The sequence below is a fragment of the Aulonocara stuartgranti genome, assembly GCF_965226115.1.
Source record: "Aulonocara stuartgranti genome assembly, chromosome: 5".
Lineage (NCBI taxonomy): Eukaryota > Metazoa > Chordata > Actinopteri > Cichliformes > Cichlidae > Aulonocara > Aulonocara stuartgranti.
Window position 1 is genome coordinate 5740340 of NC_138943.1, and position 27911 is coordinate 5768250.

General features: G+C 37.9%; 1 protein-coding gene across 1 annotated transcript in view; it reads right to left on the reverse strand.

The window, feature by feature from the left end:
• The window catches only part of necab3 (N-terminal EF-hand calcium binding protein 3), a 42430-nt gene that overhangs the window by 6384 nt on the left and 8135 nt on the right, over positions 1-27911 (reverse strand). Inside the window, exons 3-9 of the mRNA XM_082533776.1 lie at positions 20187-20295; positions 18525-18550; positions 17004-17101; positions 14232-14368; positions 11053-11174; positions 6767-6846; positions 1637-1690 (exon numbers count right to left, since the gene is read on the reverse strand). Of these exons, the coding sequence (XP_082389902.1) occupies positions 1637-1690; positions 6767-6846; positions 11053-11174; positions 14232-14368; positions 17004-17101; positions 18525-18550; positions 20187-20295 (626 nt within the window). The remainder of the gene's footprint in view (positions 1-1636; positions 1691-6766; positions 6847-11052; positions 11175-14231; positions 14369-17003; positions 17102-18524; positions 18551-20186; positions 20296-27911) is intronic.

The window sequence follows — 27911 nt, forward strand, 5'->3', positions numbered from 1 at the left end:
TCTGTGTGTTTGTGCCCTTGTATGTCTGTCTTTGTGAGGACCTTTTTGAGATTTGCACGTTTAGGATGATGACATTTGTTTAAAGTGGTCAGCTCTTTGCTGAGGACTTAGTGTTGGGGTTCACAATAGATTGTTAGAGGAGACGTTTATATTAGGTTAAGGGTAGGTTAGCATTTGGATATGGGGTTTAGATTATGCAGTATGTGATACATTTGGTTACAAAAATTAAAAGTCAATTCAGGCATGAGGATAGATGGCATCAAGATGGATACTTTCAGAGCAAATATGTACTGATATCACCATCCATCACACCAGATGACAAATAAATTCAAATAGATAAGTGTTATTTCACTTAGCATTACTCTCACTTCAGTAGATTTGGTTGTGATTGTGAATGTTACCGAAATCCTGGTTTTAATGAAATTCATAGACATTTCACAATTTAAAATACCAGAAAGTGATTACAGAATACTGATACTAGAGCTGGGCTACAATACCTATGTTGCCATGACTCCTCAGTTTTGATTTTCTCCGTACTTTGCCACTTTCTTTATATACTGACAACAATAGCTGAAGGCTTTTTATTCTGAAAACATATCTCAAGTTTCTTAAATGCTTTCCATGGCAGTCTATCGACTTTCAATAAGAAAGGAGAAAAAAGACAAAAAAATCATTTTTGTCACTACCCGAGTCAGATGGAGGTGGATGGTATTGCCTATTATATAAGTTACAGTGCTCGTAATATTTAAAAGCGGATGACGCATACAGAATCCTTGTAAAGTAATTTCACTGTATTATTTTCTACCAAATGCGATTACTGCATTTTTTCATCGTTCCAGAGAGCAAAAAATGCTCTACATTGTCAGGTGAAAAATTATATTCAGCTCTAAGAGTTAACACACTAAAAAAAATCTGTTTTACAAAACATGGGTGACAAACTTTTGTGATTTAGGACTAATGACTAAGACTCTTTGAACTTGTTACAAGCAGAAGATCTAAACTCCAACACTAAAAGAAGTCAAAAAGGAGACAATCTGCCAATTATACATCTTACAACAGATGTTGTTCAGATGTTACCTTTTCAAATCAGACAATTTAGAAATGACTCTCTCTTATTCTTGATTCAATGAGAAAGTGTTGAGAAAACAAAGCATCACAACTTGCCTTTTAAAATTTTTTCCTGTATAACATTTTATCAAATACACAAAACAAAATACACGATTAATTTGAATGACTGGTAGCAATTATTGTAGTGTTATAAACTTGATGAGATGAGATAGAGAAAAAAAAAAACAAGAACATGATCCAATTCTGTATATCCATGTATTGTGTTTATGTTGAGTAATGCACATATGAGAAAAAATATTTGCTATTCAACTAGAGCTGTTTTAATGAGCAAAGGTCAATCAAGATACTGTAAGTATAGACAGAGTCGTCCTGTAAAGCTGCAGTGGCTTCAGCCACAAAAATATCATATTTCAGAATTTGTGGCCATAAACAGTATGCAAACTGTTTTTTTTTATTGTTTGTGTGTTTTTTTAGTGACAAAAACGTGAAACTTCACCTTGAAGTCCTGTGCCAGCCTATAAGAAGGTCACAAGAAAAATACAAAAATTCTGCTTCAGTGCTGACTTACAGACTTGTATGTACTGGCCAGTGTGTCCTCCTTAAGTGGCTCCAACTTGGGACTCTGAAAGAAGAAGGTAACAGATAAGAGAAGAAGTTAATGTCTCTCAGTATCAAAGATCAGTTTAACTTAAAAAAAAATCAGAGTGATACTTGAAACAAAGCTAAACTCCCATATTGCATTTACAATAAATTCCTAAAGGTTACTTTGGCATTTTTAATTATACTGTTATAGTTTTTAATTATATAACAATGCAGAAGTTATAAAATGAACAAAAACACACCGAATAACCTAATTTACACATTTATTTGCACAGGTGTCTAAGAACTGATAAATAGGATACATTTATTTTTTTTCCACAGTGCACGATCTGATTTTTCTTTGGTTTTATGTAATTTGTCACAATCTTTCACAACAGCTACTTGTCCAAAACAGGGTAATAAAGGTAACAAGTAGAGAATAGAAAATCTATCACTTTCAATTTTTGGAACCATATCCTAGTGATGAATGTAGTCTATGAGAGTATTATGTTATTGATAATAAAATATAATAAATGAAAAAGAACAACAAGCTCTCTGTGATAAAGGTTACGGTTCTTGTGTGTGCACATTTACGAACACATAAAACATAACCTTTGAAGCACAAACTCATTCTGCTGCATTTGAGAGAGCAGTGAATATGAGGGAGATGGACAGAAGAAGTGTGTGATGCTGGCAGCACTGAGGTGTGGGGATGGATATTGCACTCAGTACATCCTGCAGGTTATGAATTGCTTTGATATTGCTCTCTGAGTCTCTCTGAGTTGACAAAACTGAGGAGAGAAAAATGGTCCAAGTGAAAGGATGAACATTAGAAACTGTGAAAAGCAGGAGTTAATAAACAAAAGAACAGACAGAAGAAAGGAGATGGAGCATAAGATGAGGCAGTAGAGCGTGAAAAAGGGTTTGGGATGATGTAGTGAGAATGGGTCACATGATGAGAGCGATGTGACTTTGTGTTTGACAGACAAAGATTGTAGAATTCCATTTAGAAAAGCAGTATTTTATCTTGCGAGTCTAACCATTTTCTTTTTGATCACACACACAATGAATATATAAAAATGTACAATAAACATCATAATCAACAATTCAGAGATGAAACATTTCTGATTGAAAATATACTCCATGTTTGGACTGTTTTTTTGCACCTGGTTGCATACTGATAAAAAAAACAATATTAAATGGTCTAGTTGTTGTGGATTTCTTTGATGATATGTATAATCTGAAATCATTTATACTTGTATATACCCATATACTAGGGGTGCAACGATACACAAAATTCACGGTTCGGTTCGGTTCGATACTTTGGTGTCACGGTTCGATATTTTTTCAATACAAAAAAAATGTTCATGCCTTTTTAATTTGTCATTTATTAAACTTATAAATATATATTTTAACTCAAAAGTACAGTTTTTAAATTTAATGTTGCTGAAACAAAAGTAATTAAAAAAATTAATATCTGATTGAGGAATCACTCATCTTTGGAAAAGAGAGTTTAATACAGAGAAATGGCTCTTTCCAAAATAAAAGCAATACTATACGCTTCTTCTGGGCTATATTCTCAGCAGCATATTGTAGCGGGTCAGGGCTGTTCGGGGTTCTGTTTGTACAGTTATGTTTTGTTTATGTTGCCATAGTGACGGGTGACGCCCTCTCGCTGCGACGGTGTGTCCTTCCGGGGTCAGAGGGCGCCCTGTGTGTTGTTGTTGTTGTTGCTGTGCGGTTGCCGCGCTGAGCAGTTAGCTAGCGGCAGTGTTCTTCTGCAGATGTCAATAAACGGCTGTGCTCCCTGGCTAGCTCACGGGAAGCAAGACCAAACGACACCTCCGTCTCCTCCTTGTCTGAGCTCGCCACAATATTAAACATATCAGGTCCCCATAAGGAGAATCATGTGCTAACGGCTGTCTAAATGACTCGGGTAAAGTTTGTAGCATGCTTGTTGTTGTTTTTGTCTGCTTCCACTTGTCTTTGCACTAGGATGATGTCGGCGTAAATGTGCAGTCATATTCGTTGTGTTCCCACTAGTGCTGTCAGCGTTAATCTCGTTGAAATGATGTTAACGCCACAACACGGCAAATCTCCGTTAACGAGCTACCCTTGATCGCCCGTGCGTGGGGCTAGACGGCCAACACGTTAACGAGCTAACTGCGCTAACACACTAGTTCCCACCCATGTAATTGAGCATTGCGTGGCACATCCAACATACTGTTTTACTTTAGTCCATGACGCGCTTACCTTCAGGGTCATACGTCACATGAAAACCAAAATAATTCCAAACGCCAGATCTGAATGAGGGTGGGGGAGGTCCATGTTGTAAGGAGAGCTTAACTTCTGTCTCGCTAGCTTGCCCTGCGCTCTTCCTTCTGACTATGCTGTCTGTGTTGAACGCTCAGTGGATCTGCGCTCGACAGTGCAACCTAGGCGGAGTAGTCGAACGCAGATTCACTGAGCGCTCAACACAGACAGCATCGTCAGAAGGAAAGTTGATAAAATAAATTACAAATTTTGTATTGTTCGATACATATGCGTACCGAACCGAAAGCACTGTATCGAACGGTTCAATATCGATACGAGTATTGTTGCACCCCTACTATATACCTATACCGTGTACAGCTGCCTTGAACCTGGCACTCGACGTGTTGTTTTTGGAATTCACTTTCGCCATAAAACTGTCAAAAGGACTAATTGAAATGATAGATGATAAAGGTCTGGGAAGAAAACCCAGAAAGTTATGTAAGACAAGTCCTGACGATCAAAAAGAGAACAAATATATGTAAGATCGACATATATGGATTGTTGAAAAACACTGACAAACATATTAAATTGATATTTGTAAAATTGGGAAAATACAAATAGTTTAAACTTAAAACCAAATAAGTGAAAAGTTACCCAGCAACAGGAGGAGGAGTTATGGTCACCTATAAAAGAAGGGTCAGATATGCCTCCCTCCACCTTATTCTGTCTGTGTCTTTGTACTCTGTGGTTTTCTTTACTTGCTTTGCTATGTGTTCTGTATACTGTGATGTACTGTTTTGCTGTTCATATGATTCTGTTCAATGAATTGTGCTTCAAGAATTCTACTCTTTTCTAGAGGATCTATTTGAGTGGTTTTATTTTAAAAAGCTGGATCTCCACGTCATTGGCTGGATAATGTTTTTCATGTTGGCTTTAAAGTCCTGTGAGTATTTTATAGATGATGCTACAGAGACAACCACAAATCTAAAGAGCCGTTTTATTTCTCATTATAAGGGCTAATATTCTGTGGCTCGAAGCAAAATTATGTTTGAAAAAGGAATGCATTAGGGATTTCTATTTTGTACATTCTCTGCATAATTCATCACCGGTTGTTTAGTATAAAACATGTTCAGAAAAAAAGGAGTGGGAAGGGCTTTATTGTCTGATATATTATTTTATTTCTTGGTTAATTCCATTACCGGTTCAACAAAGTTAATGGATTCAGTGCTGATGATTGCTCCATATTTGTATTCACAGGAAGGTTATGCATTCATTTCTTCTGTCGGTGAACACCAAGACCAGCATAGCACAGTATGAAGGCGTTTTAGTCTTATTTGTTTAACCTTCAGAGAATCAATATATTGTCATAACTAACAAAGTGTTATTGTTTTGTACAGTAATTTTTAAAACAATTATAAGCTGCTGTCCAAGTTAAAAGACTTTGTAATGAATATAAATAACTATAGAGATTATTTGGACAGTAAAAGACTTATTATGGTGGTATTATCTACATGCATGCTGCCTGTCTCCTACACTTCACTGTTTAGACTCTGTGTATCACAGTTCTTTGTTTTTCTCTTCAATTTTGTTGTCCAGTACAGATCACTGTGTACCTTACAGTCTCGTTCCTTGGTCTTTATTAAACCTAGGGAAACAATAGCACCGGTATATTTTTATGTATGATATATTCACTTTCTTGTGTGCCATTATTTGCATATTGTCCACCATGTTAGCTATGACTGCTTGAGAGAAATTTATAATAGACTCGATACAACCACTGGCCTCAAGGGAAAATTGACCAGTTGGTGAATGGTTTCTGGAGGTTGGTGGCTGTTGCTAGGTGATATATAAGGTGCTGCACCAAAAACTTCCTTGTGACTACAGTTTGCCACGGTCATCTGTAGTTTACATGTTAACTAATTAGCAAAACTAGCAAATTGTGATGCAGACCGGAAACAGAGAAGGTTCACCTTCAAAATAAAAGCTGTGGCACACAGCTGTAGGTATGTGTAGGTCCTCAGTCATCCAGGTCATGGTAATCTAAAGAGCTTGGAAAGGAAAGCGATTGGATTTGGAAGTTTCACAAAGACGTTTCGCCTCTCATGTGAGAAGCTTTTTCCAGTTCTATATCTGGGATCTCCTTAGATCACAGAGTTGTAGCCAACCACATTTCAAAAGGTGCAACTGTTCTTTAAAGGCAAACTGTCTTCATTTCTGGTTTGAGTCACACTTTAACAGTTCCACTCCCACTCGGAGAGAAGTTGGTGAGTGCTTGCAGCCAAATTGGCATCTTTAATGGTAATTACAAGTAACTGCAGCAATGAAGCAATTACTAAGAGGCTTTTGCTAACTGGTCAAGGAATACATGTTCTTCTTGTGTGACTGGCGGTTGTCAGGGTCTCTCTGACTTCCTGAAATGGACCTCTGTACTGTGTTGCTGGTGGTGCTTTAATCAAACCTGATAAAACTATTGTTAGCTGTGCAGACATTTTTATGAACAGAATTCCTAAAATGTTTTCTTGCAAACCAAGTTACCTTACAGTCTTATTGACCATGTGATCACATCCAGCTCATTAAAATGGAAAATGCAAATTTGAGGATTTAAAATAACAGTTATTAAACAAGTAAATGACATGACTGTGGCTATACAGACTTATAGTTTAAGGGCAGAAAACCATGAGGGCAGAAAATCATTAAAATGCTCAAAAGATCCATTGCACAGAATTGTAGAAACTCAAGTTTGTTACTGAGATTTTAGCAAAGAACTAGAACTAGTCACTGTGGGAGCAAATAACATACTTCAAAGTTTGAAAAGTGTTTTGCTGTCCACTCTAAAATATAGCCTACATAAGGAAAGTTCTCCTACCTGACACTCCAGTTTATCCAAAAGTTGCTGCAGCCTATTGATCTGAGAACACCAGTTCTCTCCATCTTCCATGTTGACACCTGGAAAAACACAGTGCTAAATCATCAGATTGGTTTTTGAGTAAGTGCATAGCTACATACAGTAACATATTTATCAAAACAGATTTGGATGGTCTGTTTGTACTATAAAATTGGGTTAGAATAGAGAATTCAACATTCTTTCTGTGTTCAAGCCTTTCATTCCTATAGGACAAAGACATCTTGTCAAAGCAAAAATAAAGCACCTTGAGGCAAGGTTGTTGTAAATTTGTCACCTCATAAATAAAATTGAATTATATAAAATTGAATTGAAATTCAAAAGGATGAAGGATTCAGGATGCAAGAACATTTGAAAGAAGGCATAATACACCCCTGACATTGAAAATACTGTATCTGAAAACAGAGTATTGAAAACTGATTTTAAATCTCATTCTGTCATTTCAGAATCACAAGTTTAGTCTATCAATAATAGTGAATAAGAAACAAATGAGGGCAAACCTAAAGCGTTTACCTCTAGAATTTGTTAATAGTATCATGGTCGGTGAAAACTTGAGGGAATACTCACTGTCTGCACTTATTATGCATAACACAAACAGCAGTAATGAGGATAATACTTTTCTACAACACAGAGCACAATGTACCTCAGGTACAAACGATACAAAGTGCACCTCTTTATTGTTAAACTTTTGTAAAAACTATAACATTTATACTGTTGCTAAATTACTGTACTCTGGCAGAGTTAGCAGATTTCAAGATAACCTTGATGTATTTACAGCATGTAGCAGATATTAAAGAAAAAAACAACAATATTTTCCAAGATGTTGTTTTTTCCAAATCCTGTGAATATGCATAAATTCAGCCTGATGACAAATGTGTTACAGTTAAACCCCGTTTGCAGCGTTTGCCAATATATTCCATCCTCCGCCCCGAAAAAGTATTAAAACACATCACTCTGTGTTTTGGTATTGTGATGAAAAATCTTTATATTGAATCAGTCATAATACTGAAATTCCAACTACTGTGCAAGTTTATTAGAAAATAATCTGTAGCAAATTATCTTCTTTTTGGGGCTGCTCCCATTAGTGGTCGTCACAGCGGATCATTTGTCTTCATCTCCCTCGCATCCACTTCTGTAACACCAACCCTCTGCATCTCCTCCTTGACTATATCCACGAGTCTTCTCTCTTTTCCTTCTCCCGGGCAGCTCCATATCCAAAGTGTCTACTGTTCCTCTGTGTACATGTTCAAACTATCTTTGCCATGTTTCCAAACCACTCAACCTGATCTGACCCTCTGATATATTCATTTTGAAAATCTTAGCATCTTCAGCTCTGCCATCTGCGGTTCTGACACCTGTGTTTTTGTTAGTGTCACCTTTTCCAAACCATACATCATGGCAGGTCTAACTACCTAACTTTGCCTTCCACTCTTACTGCTATCGTTCTGTCACATCTCCATCCACCCAGCCTGCCCTCTTGTGTATTCTGACCACAGGTATTTAAACTCATCCACCTTCAATACTTCTACTCCTTGTATTGTCACATTTTCTTCTCATTCACACTCTCATCTGACTTTCCAGTTCATACCTCCATCTCTTCAGGTCCTTTTCTACCTTCTCCCTAATCTCAATAAAGATCACAATGTCATCTACAAACATTATAGCACATGGAAACTCCTGCCAGTAGTCATCTGTCATCCTGTCCATCACCACTGCAAACAAGAAGGGTTCAGAGCTGATCCCTGATCTAATCTCACACTCTTCTTGAACTAAACTGTCACTCTTACCGCACATCTTACCACCGTCCTGCTGTTCTCATACATTCCTGGCACCACCCTCACAAACGTCTCTGTCACTCCTGACTTCCTTATGCAGTAGCCTACCACAGTTCCTCTCTGTGGCACCCTATTGTAAGCTTTCTCTAGATCCCAAGAGACAGAAAAGAAACTATTTCATGTTGTTTGAGGAACTACATAGTTTATAGGTTTTTGTTCTTTTGATTTTTTAAGCAATTCCACAAATACATGACAAGTTTCAGTTTTAAGTAAAACCAAATTGGCCTTGTGTTGATAGACATAACCAGAATAAATGAGAGCAATATTGTTATAACCCCAGCAGGACCTGCTGTAATATTGCCCCAGTGGGTGGGCCTTGCTGTCCAGCCTTAGGTGCCATCCTTGAGTGTAGCTGATTCTACTTGGCAATTAGGCCAGAGTGCTTAAGGCTGGCACTAGAGAGGAGAGCTCTAGTGACAGTCTGCCTTTTTGTTTTGCAGCTTGTGAGCTGTGTATTACTGCTGCTTGCTTCTGTTCTGTGAAGAGGAGAGTTATTGGTCATTTAACCTTTTTTTTTACTTCTTTAATTAGTTACCAACATCTGGGTTTTGTAATTTTTTCTTTCCTTTGATGGTGCAAGAAGCTTGTCTGTCTCTTTTAGTTTAATTATTAATAAAATAATTTATTTTGTTGCCAATTTTGCCTCTTTGTCTCCTTTTTTCAATATGGTTACATTGTGTTACATTCCCACATCTCTTGGTCATTTATGGAAACATAAATGTCCAAGAGATTGTTCGGATCTTTCAGCTGACACTGAAAGATCACCTAATACTTTGTTGATTTTGTTCTATAAGAAATTGTTATTATTAAGTTACAAATACTGCACCTAAGCGCTGGTGGCAAATGACTGAGGAAAAAGGAAGCCAATAAGTTGACGTCTGGTGTTCCCTTCTTTTGCTACAGACAACAAACAATTTAAAAAGACCATATTTCACTTTTAGCAATTTAAGTCTACAGGGTGGGCCATTTATATGGATACACAGTAATAACATGGGAATGATTGGTGATATTAAAGTCCTGTTTGTGGCACATTAGTATATGTGAGGGGGCAAACTCCTCAAGATGGGTGGTGACCATGGTGGCCATGGAGCGGATTGAAATCGTGTTGATATCTGGTGAACACAGTAACCGGGTCATTGCAGCAGATTTCAATGCAAGACACCCTACAAGACCACCCATCTCCCATGCTACAGTTAGCAAACTGCTTGCTAAGTTTCGTGAAACTGGTTCAGTGTTGGATTTGCCAAAATGTGGACGCAAGAAAACTGTCACTAATGAAGAAACATCAGTGGCTGTGTTAGCTTCATTCAGCAAGAGCCCACAGCGTAGCACTCGCCGCATGTCACTGGAGAGTGGCATTAGTCGAACATCCCTTCGGCGGATATTAGCTACTCACAAATGGCACCCTTACAAACTCCAGCTACTGCAGCATCTCAACGAGGATGACCCAGATCGGCGCACAGAATTTGCAGAATGGGCAAAACAAAAATTGGAACAGAACCCTCAGTTCACGCAGAAGATTTTGTTCAGTGATGAGGCAAACTTTTATGTGAATGGTGAAGTTAACAAACAAAACCACCGCTATTGGTCTGACACTAACCCACATTGGATGGATCCATCCAAGAAGTGGTTTGGTGTGGTATATGGGGTACAACAATAGTGGCTCCATTCTTCAACAATGGAAACCTCAAGGCCACTGGATATTTGAAATTGCTACATGATGATGTGTTTCCCTCTTTATGCACTGAAGCTGGCACGTTCCCTGAGTTTTTCCAGCAAGATGGTGCACCACCACATTATGGGTGCCAGGTCCGAGCATTCCTAGATGAACACTTTCCTGGAAAGTGGATTGGTCGTCGTGGGCCAGTTGAATGGCCCCCAAGGTCTCACAATCTGACCCCCTTAGACTTTTATCTTTGGGATCATCTGAAGGCAATTGTCTATGGTGTGAAGATACGAGATGTGCAGCACCTGAAACTACGGATACTGGATGCCTGTGCTGGCATTTCTCCTGCGGTGTTGCTATCAGTGTGTGAAGAGTGGGAGAAGAGGGTTGCATTGACAATCCAACACAATGGGCAGCACATTGAACACATTTTATAAGTGGTCAGAAACTTGTAAATAACTCATGAAAGAATAAAGTTACGTTGTAACCAAGCACACCATTGTTTTTCTTGTGACATTACCAATAAGTTTGATGTGTCACATGGCCCATCTTCCTATTGAAAAAACAAAAGTTGTATCCAAGATGGCCGACTTCTACATGGCCACCATAGTCACCACCCATCTTGAGGAGTTTGCCCCCTCACATATACTAATGTGCCACAAACAGGACTTTAATATCACCAATCATTCCCATTTTATTACGGTGTATCCATATAAATGGCCCACCCTGTACTTTGTTGTTCCTCTTACCCATGGTCAGGATGCCAGTGCAGGGATCTGATGGAGAGAGGCACAGGTTATTATGGACCCTGCGACCACAGCGCCTGCCATTTCTCTGTATTGCTGTCAGCTCTGGCGCCTTTACTTCTCTCCTGCCATGACAGCAGTGGAAATCCAGCGAGACAAACATCAGAGAGAAAGACAGCAATGTGGAAAAAACCTCTTAAAATATAGCAAACAGGGGAAGTCACATGGGAAAATATGAAGCATATATAGAACGAAACATTGGAAGGAATAGAGGAGATTGAGGGGCCAGAGAATGCAAAGAGAGGAAGAAAAATATGTGGAGAATGATACATTAATAATTGATTCCAATCAGAAACTGAGATAGGTTAATGTATGATGCAAGAGACACAGCATAATCAATGGCACAAAGACACACAAAGAGACATCCAGAATAGAGGTGAAAACAGCTTATTATCCCACAGGGTAAAGATTTAAGGGGGACAGACACTTACACTTACTCCTTTCCTCAATCACACATATGCACACACACACACACACATACTATCTATATCTCTGTTATAGATGGAAAAGTGTTTGCTGTGCTAAATGCAGAGTGTCAAGGGCAGGATGTTAAGCACTCTGTAGTCATGAGGGTGTGACAATCGAGATAGTGTGTCTGTGTGTGTGTGTGGTGTGTGTGTGTGTGTGTGTGTGTGTCTGTGTGTGTGAAGACTTTGATTTAGTTATGTATGTGTGTGTGGCTCTCTGTGTGTCTAAATGCTTCTGCGCGTTTGTTTGTACTTGGTAGTGTGAGCCAGTGTCTCCCTCCTTTTGTTGTGTTGTTATGTGTGCACGTTAATACGTGTGTCTGTGTATGTGTCTACGTGTGTGTGTGTGCAGGATCATGCTGACAGCGCAGAGGGAGTGCATTGCTAGGAGGTTATCATGCTGAGAACAGCCTGGAGCCCAAAGGCCACTGCAACCACCATAAATCTACTGCAGTGAAGCAAAGGAGAGAGAAATAAGCTGTTTGTTGTTTAACTCAATATGTCTCTAATTCTGTCACTCACACACACACACTCACTGTGTCTGTCCAAATCTATATCTGCTTGAGCAATATTAAAAGTGTCTGACCAAAAAGCTCCGTGTTATGTTCATTTGTACAGGCCTTCTTTCCTTTCTCCAATTCATCTTAGGCTCTCTGTATCATTCTGCTATCCATTTACTTCTTTTTTCTGCTTTGCTTTCTCTCTCTTAGTGAATTACTGTCTATATATGTCACTGCTACCAATATCATCCTTTAGCCTTGTTCCCTTGCTCTGCCTCCCCCAGTCAACTCTCAATAATTCACCCTGGCTATAATCACTCTATTATCTTCAATAATGCCAGCGTGGCACCCAGAGGTAAGAAAAGAGACAACCCAGGCTGCGATTAGTGCTACCAAATTATTTAGCCATGAAAAATGTAGAAAAGTATCCTTATTATTTTAAATGAGAACAGTTAGTGTTGCCAAAGCATTTAGTCATAATCTTGACCTGTGCTGACACAGACTTCTACTCATTAAATGCCTAGATGGATCGTGTTTGCCAAATTCTTAATTGGTGACAGCAGTTTATTTGTGTTTTTATTCCATGACCTTCATTTACATTTAATGAAAGCATTAAGGTCTTTGACAGAAATTCTGAATTTCAAACAGTCTACCTATTAGTGAGGCATCTGTTTGAAAGCCTGTGAGAATACAGTAAATTCAAAGCTTTCTGCTCAAAGGCATGTCTTGAAAGAAAGCTTCATGATACAGCATTGATTAAGTGAATTTCTTGCTTAAAAGTATTGCTTAGACCAATGCTAACTGTTTTTTTCATACCTGGTTGTGCTAATAATGAATTATGGAAGTTTTCTGTTGACACAATTAAAAAATAGTATGTGTGTATTTCTTGAAGCAGTTTGCATTAGCAGTAGTAGTCTTGAAATGCTGTGGTTGAATATTTTTTAAAGAGAGATTATAAAGTGAGATATTAGTAAAACATTGTTGAATGATTAAAGAGAGAAAAACATTCTGAGTTATTATGGTGCACTGTATATAAAAATATAGGATTATTATATTAAATTACACAGAGCATCATGGTACGACAGAATGCAAAGTCTAGCAGAGAAATCATCCCTCCAGCATGAGTCATTTTTCTCCTTCAGCTAACAAACACGCTGGCTTATACCACACCTCACTAAGCAGTATGAACATATATGCAGCATTTCCTCTGTTAGATCCATCATTACCACACTGTATAGACTGGAATGAGTTCTTAGATGTGTTTTATTCATTTTAGTTTGGACTGTCTGCTGCACATCTCAGTTGGGCTGAACTTATTTAACCACTGCATTAAGAAAAACAAAACACAAACAAAAAAACCTTTAAATGTTCTCCTTTCCTTTAGTGTAAAAATCATTCTTAAAAAACAGCCGAGGAACATCATAAGAATGATGCAAGCGCAACAAATTCTAAAATCTGAAAAATCAAAGAGAAGCATCAGCACGTCCCCTCGGCTCAAGCAGCTTCTATGTGTTGTGGTAAGTGAGAGGAAAAAAGTAATGCGCTTTTATAACTAATGATGCTTCAGGCTTCTGGCTCACATGTAATTAACAGTTCAGACAACAATTCTCATAGTGTGATCCACTCTGCAATAAAATACTTGGTACAAAATACAGTGTCACTCTCGAAAGTATGCACTGTGTTTCTACATACTTTGCAAGTCCATCCAGTGGGCAACAAAAGAGGACTAATTCTGACAACTCTGTCATACCTAAACCACTGACCATGTTCCAATCTACATATAAAAGTAGAAGCAGAAGCCTTAATTAACTGGAATTAAAGATTTACAACAGTGAAATTACATTTAAAATATATGCAGCATAGAAAAGCATGACTGTACTCCCTTTCTGTGCAGTGTTGCAGCAGAATTTTAAAGTTGTAAAGTAAAGTTGAGTTAAAAATTCTAAATTTTCATTAGAACAGCATCTATGAAAAAAAACCACAAGGTAATCCTTATACCTGAGTTTAGCATTACAGCACCAGTCATCAGAAATGCTGTTGCTCATAAGTTCTCTACTTAAATTACGACTAAGACTTTAATAGTATGTAAACAGTGTTGAATAAAATGTAACAAATAACAGAAAACACAAAATACTGTATCACATAGTGTACTAACGGGGCAGGGCTGCTCTGCTCTTCCACAGCCTCCATGGCACACTGCAGGGACCTCTGTAAAGAAAGCAGCTGACTGGATGTCTCCCTTAGCATGAATCTGGTGACAAACTGACCCAACACGCTGGCACCTTGGTACTCCTGAGAAAGAGAGCGACAAACAGAACAAAGGGTTAAAGGACAAACTGCTCAAACCAAAGCGCAAAGAAAGGAAAAGCAGCTCTGAGACAAGACACACCACAGAGAAGGAGAGAGAGCGATCATGTGATAACTTCTCCAAAACAACTGCAGGCACTTGTGAAATGTGTGACAGCTGCAATTAAATGGGCTAATTAATTCTCAGAACACATACATTATTCAGAAGTGCGTATTCAAATTCCAAGGTGGAAGAACTTTAATAGGAGACATAATTGCTGCTCATGTCCCCAAAACACAAATGTGATTACGCATTCTCAAAGGAGACATAGTCACGCAATGTGCGAGTGAAGTAACATTGCATAGCTCATTGTCAAAACTTGCGATGACGAGCCTCTACTGAAAAAGCATCATGGGATTAGCAGTCCAAAGCACTGACAGACCACAGCTGCTAACCAGTGACTGCACAATCCTCTAGGGGTTTACCCACTTCAACAGCTTTAAAGAAGAGGCCAAATAGAGGAGGTAGGTGATCTAATTAAGGCAGGTTCCATAATTATTCAGAACACATTTCCTCCACTCTTCTCATTTATCAACTCCTATTAAACTTTAAATCCCTGATTCATAGCTGTTACCTCAAAAAATCCTCAAGCACTTTTAAAACATTTTGTCAGCTCTAGTTGAGCAACATAATAAACAGGTACAGAAATGCTAGGCTGTGCCAAACCGGTACATATTATTACATGAGGTTTTTGGGACACACACACCGTGGGACATCAGGAGTATCAAGAGAATATTTGTAGCAGTTAGGACTGAAAATTGCAGACTGAACAAGACTTAAGGTCATGGGATTGCACTGCACTGATAGTCCATTGGTGCTACTCAGGACTTTGCAAAGCTTCTTTTTGCATAATTTTGCAGTGTCACTTGGTGACACTACAAGAAACTGGTGCTGTGCATGATTCCTGATTATGGCATGTGTGGTTGTTTTACCTAATAAACACAGAACATCTCTGCAGTCAGGCCAAGTATTAAAAACAACAAAATCTCTCAAGTAAAGTCATGGCTTGTGCTTCTTCCTCTTCATGGAGAATTGCCTTCCTGCTCTATCTCTGTCTCTATCTCTTATTAATCTAGTATAACCAGAAAACTAAAAACCATCGCACACAACCAGACTACCTTCTTCCTGTTGCTCTAGTCTAAGCACTAAGGTACATCAAAACATCTTCTTCCTGCAGCAGTTTCTCATTAACCACTCACACAATTTACCAGTCTCCTCATTTAATGCTCAGGAAGAGAATGTGCACTTAAGGAAGCTACTTTCTTAAAATCAAGCATACTATAATTGTTAAAAATAAGACTGATTATGTGGATTGATTCTTCTGCTTGGACTGAACACAATCAAGGCCCATGGGACCCGCAGTACATAGGTGGGCAGACTGCTGGCTTAAATACTAATCAGTGGTTTTTTTCCATCTGCAGCTTTAGCAGTGGGAGCAGTAATTGCTGCAGCAAAAAGGACCAAAAGTGCTGTGCTGCTGGACAGGAACAGAAATGTTAAGAAGTTCCCTGGAGTAAAAAAAAGGGCAAGCAGTAACAAGGGGAAGTCAAGTCAACGATTTTAGTTACATGTTAATGCTGGTGCAGTACACGCTGTAGCTTTGACAGACAAGTTAATAAACAGAAACAGCATCACAGTTGTGTCCAAAGTATCGGGTAGATTATTGTGTTATATAGGATATCTGTGACTCATTTATAGTTAGGATATTGAGACAACACTGCTGTGTTTTGTGCAGAACGTATTAAGTCATTCTTGGGTCAAACTCCCCATCTGATTTATTTCCCAGCCCATCCCTGCCTGAAATATTTTTTTTTGTCCCTCTTTTGTTAATTCATCACTTCTGGGAGACTTAGTGCAGCAGTGGCTCCATCTGTGTACACGGGGGCTTCCTCTAATAGACAAGAATCAGCACAAAACTAAACACAGGAGATTTATAGCACAAAAAAACCTAACTTGGTGAGCGTGTCTGTGTCTACTTGTATTACTTACATTGTGGGGATTGGTTTGGATACTCACGTTATGTAGGCCCACCTCCTTTAAGGTAAAGAAATGTCCCCATAATGCAAATCAGTATATTATAAGGTGAAGACTCAGTTTGAGGTTTTAATAGGAGATAGGATAAACCCCGTCAAAGTGTCCTAACCTTGTTACATAAAATTTGGTAAGCGTTAACAGGTAAATATCCGTTCACCGACTCATTCAACATTTTTGTGTTTCGGGGTTTGGCGGTATTTTCCAAAGTGGGACCAAGGATAACGAGACCACAGGTGATGTAAGTCAGTGTGAATCATCTGAATTGATAAAAAATAACTGCTTTCAGCCCTCAGTTTTTCTTGCTATTACCTGCATGGTGCATGTATTACATTTGAGACTACATCCAACCTGCCAGCTCTCAAGTACAAAGTCTGTGTGAAGCCCAACTTCCAATTTGAGAATAGTGCAGTCATTTCAATAGTCTGTTGAATTCAGAGCTAGCGAGTGGTGGCCATGTGGTCTGCCAAAATTAAGACAGATTCACATAAAACTAAATGGTTCATAGTATAGCTTTCAGAGTCTTCAAGTGCTTTGGTGAATTCTTACCTCTTTAGTTTTATCCATTGCCTTTAAGATGGCAATATTCAGGCTCTCCAGAGCTGAAAGGACATTAAGATACTCTCCAAGGTGCTGAGAAAAATAGTCTAACAGGGAATAGCAAAAAAAACCTGTCAGTGTTATTGCAATCACGGACTATGAACATGAATAGTCATCAAACATTAATTTTAACGTTTAAAAGTTGGAGACAAGCTCTAATATGTTGCCATGACAGACTCCAATTAAGAGACGACGACGACTACAGGAGTGAGAATATAATGAATGCACAATACGTCAGCAACACTTAGCGCTCCCCGTTTCATGAAATTGAGGGTTTTTTCTTTACTAATTTTAATAAGGCAGTGTTATAAGATATCTCATTCACTCTTGTAGTGTTAATGATAGCAAGCGTGAAGATTCATTTCACACCAGACAGCACCGACTGCTATAAAGAAACTCCTACACATTTTAATGTTTATGTCACAAATGAGCTCACGTAACTGCAAAAGCAGTGTACCGAGGCTTATTTAAAGTGTCACGGTAAAAAGGCTGTGCGAGGAAGGTTCACCAAATTATATATGATAGAGCAAGAGTAAAGCAAAGAAAAAGCTCAATAGTAATTAGCTCTTGATTCTTAATTAAAAACTTGATTTTACACTAGCTAAGAGTACGAGTGACATGACACACAGTTAACAATGTGATCCAAGGTGAATGGATTGGTGGCAGCCTTTACACTCCCCTCAGTTACATTCATTTATGTTGCATTACTGAATTTTAAACCGTTAATCAGAAACAATTTGGTCTAAAGAACATAGAGCAGTGGCTGACAGATGTTCACTGAACTACATATGAGATAAAAGAAGCATTCTGTTATGGAAAAACAGTCAACTTCTGTTGATGTCAGATGCAAAAGATGCCATTCCCATTCAATAAATTATGCAGAAGTTTTATTCTGGGTACAAGTCATATTTACCGGTCTCTGTCCTAGTTCTTAACTTTATTCAGGTCATCTGACACACATGTATTTTTTAAAATGATTAAAAAAATAGGCCAATAGATCACTACTATATATATCACTACTACTGTGTATACTATATAACAATATCGATATGACTCTTACTGTATGTCTGTAAATTTTAGGAAACCAGCACCTGGTTGACTTTCCACACAAGAAGTCTACCAATAGGGAAACATGACTTTTTACCAGATTTTGCTCAGCAGTACCTAAACATGTCAGACGACACATTCAAATCAAACTAAATCACAAATGCTTTTGATATATAATTTAGTTGTGTTGCTTGTTTGGCGTGCGCAGAAAACACAGCAAAACCTGCTGCCTCTAACTTTATACAATGCTTTCATTTGAAAATGCAAATTTCCCAGAGTTTTTAAACTGTTGCTATGAAGTTACTCATGAACACTAATAATAATTAAAAAAAGAATCTAAGGATAGGGTAACACAAGCACTTATGACAGTAACTTTTATGATAGGAGTTGTACAGAAATCAGAGTAAGCACGCTCCAACCAACCTGATAGCTTGTCAGTGTCCAGATTGCTGCAGAGCAGAACATAAGAGAGAAGCAGGGAAGATACTGAGAGTTAATTAGGAAAATTCAAAGTTATGTAGCTCTTCATTTCTGCTTGAGAGGTTTGGTGTGACTATGTGTGAATATAGTTAATATGATAACAGTGTTGTCATATAAAGACATACACAAGACTTGTTAAAGTGTTAAAACCATATAAATCACACTTGTGCGCAGCATGTTAACCTGAAATGTTTATTCTCCTTAGAAATGATGTCTTCTGCATTTTATCATTATTTAAAATGTTAGACCATTGTCTGTTTTACTTCTCCCACAGTGGTAAAAACATTGCAATAAATACGTCTTTGTTTACTTTTCGTAGCAGAAGGGTTTACATTTGATGAGAAATTATTCTCTTTGATAAAGACCATTACTACTACCATTACTATGTGAAAAATTCCCCTGTTGTTTTAATGACATTTTAAAGACTGAATCAAACTGGAAGTGAAGCTGGTAAATAGCTGCATTATTATAATGCTCACACAGCTCCTGCAGACAACAAAAACAAATGCCTTTTTGGCAGTTGCTGTTACAAATCTGCATTTGGATGGTGACAATGAGCTCCCACATATCTCTCTTTTAGGCTATTAAGATATAGCTAATGTGATCATTCTTTTCCCTTTGCTTTCAGTTCCAGCATTTTCTGCATAACTTTAAGCATTATCAAGCATATACAGGTAAAACACGTTCTTCCTATCACCACTCCATTAACTGTATTGTTATATTGAGAATAAGAAAAACCTTTAATTAGACATCAGAGCACAGTTCATGCCAACTGCCTCAAAGCTTGGAGGGTGGTTAGAGAGGTCTCGAGGCTATTGTTTCTCATCACAGCGGCAATACTAGCCTAGCAGCATGTTCAAAAGCAATTTATCACACAGTGATGGAAGAACTGGCACCACAACAAAAATAAATACAGAGTGGTTACTGTAGCCAAACTAGTTAGATGCAAAAAAGGAAGAAACCCCCCCCCCCCAAAATACATATGCATCTATTCCAGTCTGCTTTTGTGTGTGAGACTGGGCCTACTGATGCATTTCAGTGATTTACCAATCATGGTTAATTTGTTATATCACCTGAGCTTATACAAAGATTTTGAAACCTTGTTAAGCCTCAGTGTTGGCACAGAAGAAAAGTTGCAAAATGCCTCATGAATACAAATACCTGATCTGCCAAAGGCAATAAAACACACTGGCTTTAGGTAAGGATCAGACTTAGATACATTAAATACAACATGGCAGGGGAGAAATGGTCTTTTCCTCTGTGGCTAAAAGAGTTAAGCGTTCACTGCAGTGCGGTGATTTCAGCAGCTATCCTGAGGCTGATTTCCTTGATTGTAATTTCAGGGAAGTAGTCTAGGTTTTGAAGTAGCTGGTTTAGCCCACAGTATTTTATGTCCAAAGGAGGGGGTAAACATCAATTCTGCTTGAGTTGAGTTTACCGAGGACCTCCCTCCAGCTGTGAGACATTTAATCTGTGGCTGGTGACTTGAAAAGAACACATTAACACTGCCTTTAAGCATGCTTTTATTTTGCCCTCTTTAAAAGGTAAAAGCACAAAGTTTACGAGAGAGAATCTATTAAATATAACACTAGGTCAAAAACTCACTTATTCTGTTGGCCATCTATGGAATAGAAAAGCTCCTGTAGCTCCTCAGTAGTCAGGATCCCATCAGCAAAGTAAGTATTAAACTCTTCAAATGACAACTTGCCATCATCTGAAACAGAAAGAAAGTTTACTGCACAAAGTCGACAGGCAGCCTTGTATCAACAGTTATAAGATGATAGGCTCACTAGTGGTTACGTGTATAACATGTATATTACATTTTTTTTCTTCTTGCTTGAATGATTTCTTGTTTCTGTGCTCTTGCTTCTACCAAATCTTAGTTTCAGTAATACTAAACTCAGGAGAAACATCTTGCCTAACATTAAAGAGAAAATTGAGCCACCTGATTGCATCGTACTTGGATGTGTTTACATGCTGGATAAGACACTACCACCTATCTTAGCTTGGACTTTTTACATAACTCATTACACATGTGGTACTTAGTTCTGGAAACTATTCCATTTAATTCCCTTTTAATCTCAGTGTAAAGGCTCAAGAGCTTCTGTAGCCCTTTTCTGCTTTTCTGCTATGCTGGAAAGTCAGTATTGTTTTGTAACTACCACAGCTGCAACCTTTCATATTAATGATAATATGCATAAAGAAAACAAAAAAAAATGAACTGAATGACTAAAAAGTAATAAAACATCTTATTTTCTTGGAATTAACTGACAAAATATTTCAATATCTATCTATCTATCTATCTATCTATCTATCTATCTATCTTAGGGGTGCAACGATATTCGTATCGATATTGAACCGTTCGATACAGTGCTTTCGGTTCGGTACGCATATGTATCGAACAATACAAAATTTGTAATTTATTTTATCAACTTTCCTTCTGACTATGCTGTCTGTGTTGAGCGCTCAGTGAATCTGCGTTTGACTACTCCGCCTAGGGTCGACAGTGCAGCCTAGGCGGAGTAGTCGAACGCAGATTCACTGAGCGCTCAACACAGACAGCATCGTCAGAAGGAAGAGCGCAGGGCAAGCTAGCGAGACAGAAGTTAAGCTCTCCTTACAACATGGACCTCCCCCACCCTCATTCAGATCTGGCGTTTGGAATTATTTTGATTTTCATGTGACGTATGACCCTGAAGGTAAGCCAGTCATGGACTAAAGTAAAACAGTATGTTGGATGTGCCATGCAATGCTTAATTACATGGGTGGGAACTAGTGTGTTAGCGCAGTTAGCTCGTTAACGTGTTGGCCGTCTAGCCCCATGCACAGGCGTTAACGGAGATTTGCCGTGTTGTGGCGTTAAGGTCATTTCAACGAGATTAACCTGAAAGCACTAGCGGGAACACAACGAATATGACTGCACATTTACGCCGACATCATCCTAGTGCAAAGACAAGTGGAAGCAGAAAAAAAACAAGCAAGCATGCTGCTAACTTTAGCCGAGTCATTTAGACAGCTGTTTAATATGCTGCTGATAATATAGCCCAGAAGAAGCGGATAGTATAGCTTTTATTTTGGAAAGAGCCATTTCTCTGTAATAAACTCTCTTTTCCAAAGATGAGTGATTCCTCAATCAGATACAGGGCTCGCAATATCGCTAGCCCAACGTCCTGGAGCTAGCGATTTTTTTCAGTCGGGCTACCAAAATCTATCTCTTCCCTGCCCGTCGGGCTATTGTAGGAAGGAAAAATTTATGTCAATGCTTTTGCATTCTTTCAGAAATGTAGCTGGGTAATTATGTCATTGGCATCGGTGAGCCACTGTCAATATGTGACATATTGAAATCGCGTTTGAATTTGCGCTTGTTTTTTTGCTTTCACTTTGCAATCGCGCGAACTGTGTATAGAGAGCGACAGCACTGATCTGTGAGTGATGATAATTTGTGCACCAATTCCTCTGACATCGTCTTATTAATCGTTAGCTTACTATGCAAACATGACAAGTGAAATCTCCCGCAGCTTAAACATGTGAGAGGTTGATCGCGCAGAGAATCGCTGAGCTTATGTGAGTGTGTGTGTAAAAGCAGCAGGATTTATATTTGACTACGATGACCTGGATGACTGAGAACCTTCACAGACAGATATATATTTTAGTTCTGCTGAGCCAAATAAGACAGGTCAGTGTGAAGAAGTGACAGCCAAAGAAGAGCTTACCACAAAACGGAGAAGTTATGACAAATCAGACTATAAGGCAAAAAGAAAGTGCAGCTTTATGGTTTCATGGACAAAAGAATTTCTGTGGCTGCAATATGACGAGCTAAATAACCAGGGCTGCACATAAGTGGTCCGCAGGTGCGCATTCGCTGTCAAAATAAAAAACACGCACAAGGGTTAGGGTTAAATTTAAAAACTGTACTTTTGAGTTAAAATATATATTTATAATTTTAATAAATGACAAATTAAAAAGGCATGAACATTTTTTTTGTATCGAAAAAATATCGAACCGTGACACCAAAGTATCGAACCGAACCGAACTGTGAATTTTGTGTATCGTTGCACCCCTAATATATATATATATATATATATATATATATATATATATATATATATATATATATATATATATATATATATATATAATGGCTTGGATTGTTGATAAAGTAATAAGTCATATTTGAAAAGAATTGTCACTTATTTAAACATGTAAATATGACGCGTGTCTGTAAAAAGCAAAAAAAACAAAACAAATATGAATGTTCTAACAGATAAAAACTAAATTCTAATACTATGCATAAGTGTTCCACAAAATATAAATGTAAAAGCACTACAGATGGTGAGCACATTGAATTTTTTCTCATTCTGCTCAGACTAGTTAACAGTGAGCACAGATTTTTGTGACAATGCACAGGAAAATCAATAGCAGATGATAAATGGCTTGGTTGTCATCTGTGAAGAAGTGTTCCTTCGTGAGCCTATTATAAATCAGTCTGCAAGCACAGATTACACAGATCAGTCAGCAGTTAGCCTGCCAGAAAGAAGCTGCTAGATGTTTTTAAGTGCAGCTGAATAAATAGACTAGGCATATTTACCTAAAAAGGGAAGCAAAAGTATACTCGAAGGAGTTGGAGACATAATTAATCAATGCAACTGAGTAACATTACAATAAAGAATGATGAAATACAGCTAAGACAGTCATATGCACAAATAAGTATGGATATGAGGTTGGTAAATCCACCAAATAGACAGTTTTTTGCACAGAGAGTCATATCAGGGCAAAATCAGGGCAGCTACGAAACTCACACTTTCACACTTTTAAAATTTGGCTTCTAACCCCCTGAGTAATCAAACCCTGTCTATGCAAAGACAAGGCAAAAGGAGAGTGGTTTAATATGCCATTCCACTTGGTTGGCTCAGCAAAGCTGGCAATTCAAGGGCAAGCTGGAAGACCATCTGTTCAAGTGGACCCATACTGACACTGTTCAACATTACCTCTGACCAGAATGTGTAATGTGTTGGTCCAGACAACAAGCTGCTCTCGCCACTTTGGCCCACATTTTTTTTCGAATAAAAATCAAATCTTCTTTGTCACACAAAAAGTGTCTTTTGTTTTTTCCAGTCTCTTTCACTGCCTTTGTTTTCTCTGTCAAAATACAAAGAACTCTTACGTACTATAAATCATTTGGATCACCACACATGTACTAGTATCTTGGACAATTTTTAATTCATATTAAAAATCACATTTTAGTTGATGTGCATGTTGAAAGAGTGATTGATGTTTTCTTGGTTAGAAAAAAAGCATGACATATTAAAAGCTGGCCTTCTTTTAATAGATTTTAATAGACATATGTGCTGTTCCACTTATATATACTTTATGCAATTTCCTTATAATTTAATGCCGTCTGTGCTCAGTATGTTGACCCAGAGACTGTAGATCCTGCCACATGTCACAGCGCTGTACTCGGAAAGATTCCTCTTCATGGAGTGCCAAACAAGACACACAGCAACAAGGATCAGCAGCAACACTTCTCCATTTGATTGCCAATTGACAGCAAGTAGCAGTCTCCTCTGTTCATTTTGACATTTCTGGGTTAAATGTCTCTATCATAAAGGAAAAAACCCAGACAAATACACAAGCCTGAACATCATCATTTTTCAAAGGCTTTGAGTTGATGTCAATGACATCCTGACCCAGGGAACAGCACTACCTTGACTTTTTGACCTGTCTTAGGAGACATAAGGAGTATAAGTTGTAAAAACATGCAGATTTGCATGTTTACATTACAGCTATGTTTGCAGCATTAAATTAATTAAAAAATCCGTAATAATCCTGACAGAAGACATCAAAAGATTAAAAAAATATGTCTAAGCGTCAGGAAACATCTGGTTCCATCCTCATATCTGACACATCCATCTCCTCTGATGGATGTAAAGATGAGAACAGTGGATGCTGGAGCACTTATTTCTAAAATGGGAAATTCTTGTACAGCCAAGTGTTACTCTAAAATGATGTTGATCAATTATGATACATTATACAGTTGCATTGTTTGCCTTGAGATCACTTAAAGAGCAGGAAGTATTGAAGGAAATGTCTTCTCTTCCCCTCCTCGTGGGAGAATAAACTATGTGAACTGCATTTTACATGAGTACATACAGTATAACCTAGTTTAAATTAGCATCACCACTAAAATGAATGAAGTCTTCCAGCCATTAATCAGTGTTGAGTTTTATATAACAGAAAGGGGCGCACTAAAATGCCACTGACTTCCATTTGCTCTTTTCATCCTCTACAGTCCTATTAGATCAAATCAAATCAAATTCAAATTTTATTTGTCACATACACAGTCATACACAGTACGATATGCAGTGAAAGGCTTACACAACTGCTCGTGACCTAAAGGAAAAAAAAGGCTATGAATAAGATAGGAAATAAATATGAAAATTAAAAAGGGTAAATTTAACTAGGAAGGAATAAAATAAAATATAAAAATTAAAGTTAAAAATGAAATAACTGTACAACAACAGATTAGAATGAAGGGTAAATTTAACTGGGAAAGAATAAGATAAAATATATAAATTAAAGTTGAAAATAAAATAACTGTACAGCAAAATACACAAATACACAGTATAGAAATATATAAGAATGTATGAAGAAATATAAACATATATATACAATAACAGCAGCTGTACAAGTATTAAATGGAAATGAAGAAATATAATGTCCAGTGTTGTGCAATCCACATTTGTAAGCGTCTTGTGCAGTGCAAATATGCTTAAAGTGATTTAGTGATGAAGTGATTCGATTAGATGACCACGCATCTAATCGAATTAGTGTAAACAAAGTCCAGAATGTCCAGTGTGTGTGTAAGAACCATATGTGTGGGTCAGTACTATGTGATGGTGTGTCTGTCCTGCATGGTGCTGTTCCCGAACCAGGTTGAGATGTTTCCCGTCAGGATGCTCTCTATGGTGCACGAGTAAAAGTTCCTGAGCACCTTGGAGTTCAGTCGGAAGTCTCTCAAGCGTCTGAGGTGGTAGAGACGCTGTCGGGCCTTTTTCATCACAGTGTTGATGTGACAGGACCATGACAGGTCCTGTGTGATGTGAACGCCGAGGTATTTGAAGCTGTCCACTCTCTCCACTGGGCACTCGTTGATGACAGGGGTCTGGTAGTTCCTCTCCTGCTTAGTGCTGAAGTCCACTATCAACTCCTTTGTCTTACTGACGTTTAGAAGGAGGTTGTTCCTAGATCAGCTACAGTCTCTAGCTACTAAACATTCACAAACCAAGTATCAGCTGATGTCCTTAAATTAATAAATCACGCATGGCCCACTGGCATATACGGTGTCTAAGCAGATCTCCCTTCCTAAAAAACATGACTTCTGAGGCTTTGTAATGGTCATGTTTCCAGATAATGTGAAGTTAATGCGATTTTACAGCAGCCAGTCCAGAAATGCTTTCAGAGAACAAACTTTCAGAGAACAAACAATGACTTTGATGTTGAATAATTGAAACCACAGTCTGCAAAATGAATCACTGTCTGCGTGTTTTTTGACCTGGTTTTAAAGAACACACGAGCTGCCTGAAACAGACAAAATACCTTCGATGCATTTTACATGAGGCATGATACTTTTAACTTTTTATTCGTGTAGTCAGGGTGTTTTTAAAATAAGACATTTCTGTTCAGAAAGTAAGGACAAAAAGACTACATGGAAACTATGCAAGGATTACAACTTGCTGACAAGGGAGAATCGTAAAAAGGATGGGCATTACCCGACCCGAACCCACACTCTAACCATTTATCACCGAAGCAGTTGTCAGTGCAGCTGTTTCATTTGAAAACAACAAATGTGTTGAACAGAGATGTGGAGGGGAATATTTGAAGCTGAGCGTGTAAAACAACCCTTTAAAGTGAACCAAAATTTAAATAGCCAAAGCCTCCATTTAACACTCCGTCGTAGAGAAAATTCCATTATAGAAGGAAGCGGCTTTAAATCATGCTGACGGTTGGGGCAAAAGCAATATGCATATATTGTTCTTCATTAGAAAGAAAAATCACTTAGGAGTTTCAAGATGTAAAAAAAAACATGTTTCCAAAGAAAGAAAGTGCTGCTTTTAAAAAAAAAAAAAAAAAGCTAATGGGACACGGCCTGATCATATATAACATTTTCTCTTTACTTTAGTTTATAAAAGTCAGATTACTATAACAAAGTGTTCACAAGGCAAGAGTAAACAAGAACATGAAAGTGAGTACGTCCTGTAAAGTAGGGCACAAAGTAGGGCACATTCATATCTTTCCAAAGGTTAGTCCCATTGCAGACTCTCCTAAGAGGTTTATAAATTCCCCATGAATGCATCACTTCAATAGCAACAAGCATTACGAGGAAAGATGGGTCTTGATTCCTTTTGGTAAACTTCTATGCACTAAAATGCCCGCATCGTTACAGATTCTGGTATTCTTAGCACAAATGCTCTACTTAGGATGTGTTCCACCTGGCCACCTGTGAGAAAGTCTAAAGCTGCTCTATATCTTCCATATTCCAACTTAAGTTGCTTTTAGAACAAACAACCTATTGATTCTCCACTTCAGTAATAACATAACGCTGACAGGTCTTATCCACCACAGAGCAGATGTTAGAAGAAAGATGAGGTTTCATCTTCAGTCATAACACTGCAAGTGTGATCTGCTGAATATGGAGAAATAACATTTTTTCATAAGAAAAGCTGGGGTTATTTAAATTATTCTTAGGATTTCATGCACATTGGTCTCAGAGTAGTCATTAAAAGCAGGATGCAGTTGCAGTATAAAACTTTTGAATCATGATTTTAACTTAAGTTAAAAACTATAAGATTTTTTTCTCTTATGGACCTTAATTTGGAATAGCTGTCTAAGCTATTCCAAATTAAGGTCCATAAATTATTCTTTTCCGGAGTAGTAATGGAGAGAAAGTTTTATTTATTTATATATATAGCTTCAAAGTCTTTACAGCATACTGTTTAACTAGGAGTAACTGCTTGAAATGTCGAGCTACTTTCGGATTTTGTTTTTCATTAAATCTGGTTTCTGTCTAACCAAAACGTGCCCAATATTCGGTCTCATTTTAGCTCTTTTTAACCATTTATTCTCATTTTCTATTATTCACTTCATATGCACAGAAACTAGTTTTTAACTTCCAGGAAAGATCATGGTGTGGGTTAAAATACACCTCAACTGTAAACAAATACATAACGCATAGTATATAAAAATATACTATATAAAAGGTTGTATCAGCAGGTGTGATCGAAATACAATTGTTATACCATATGAGCTATGACACAAGACACTATATATAAG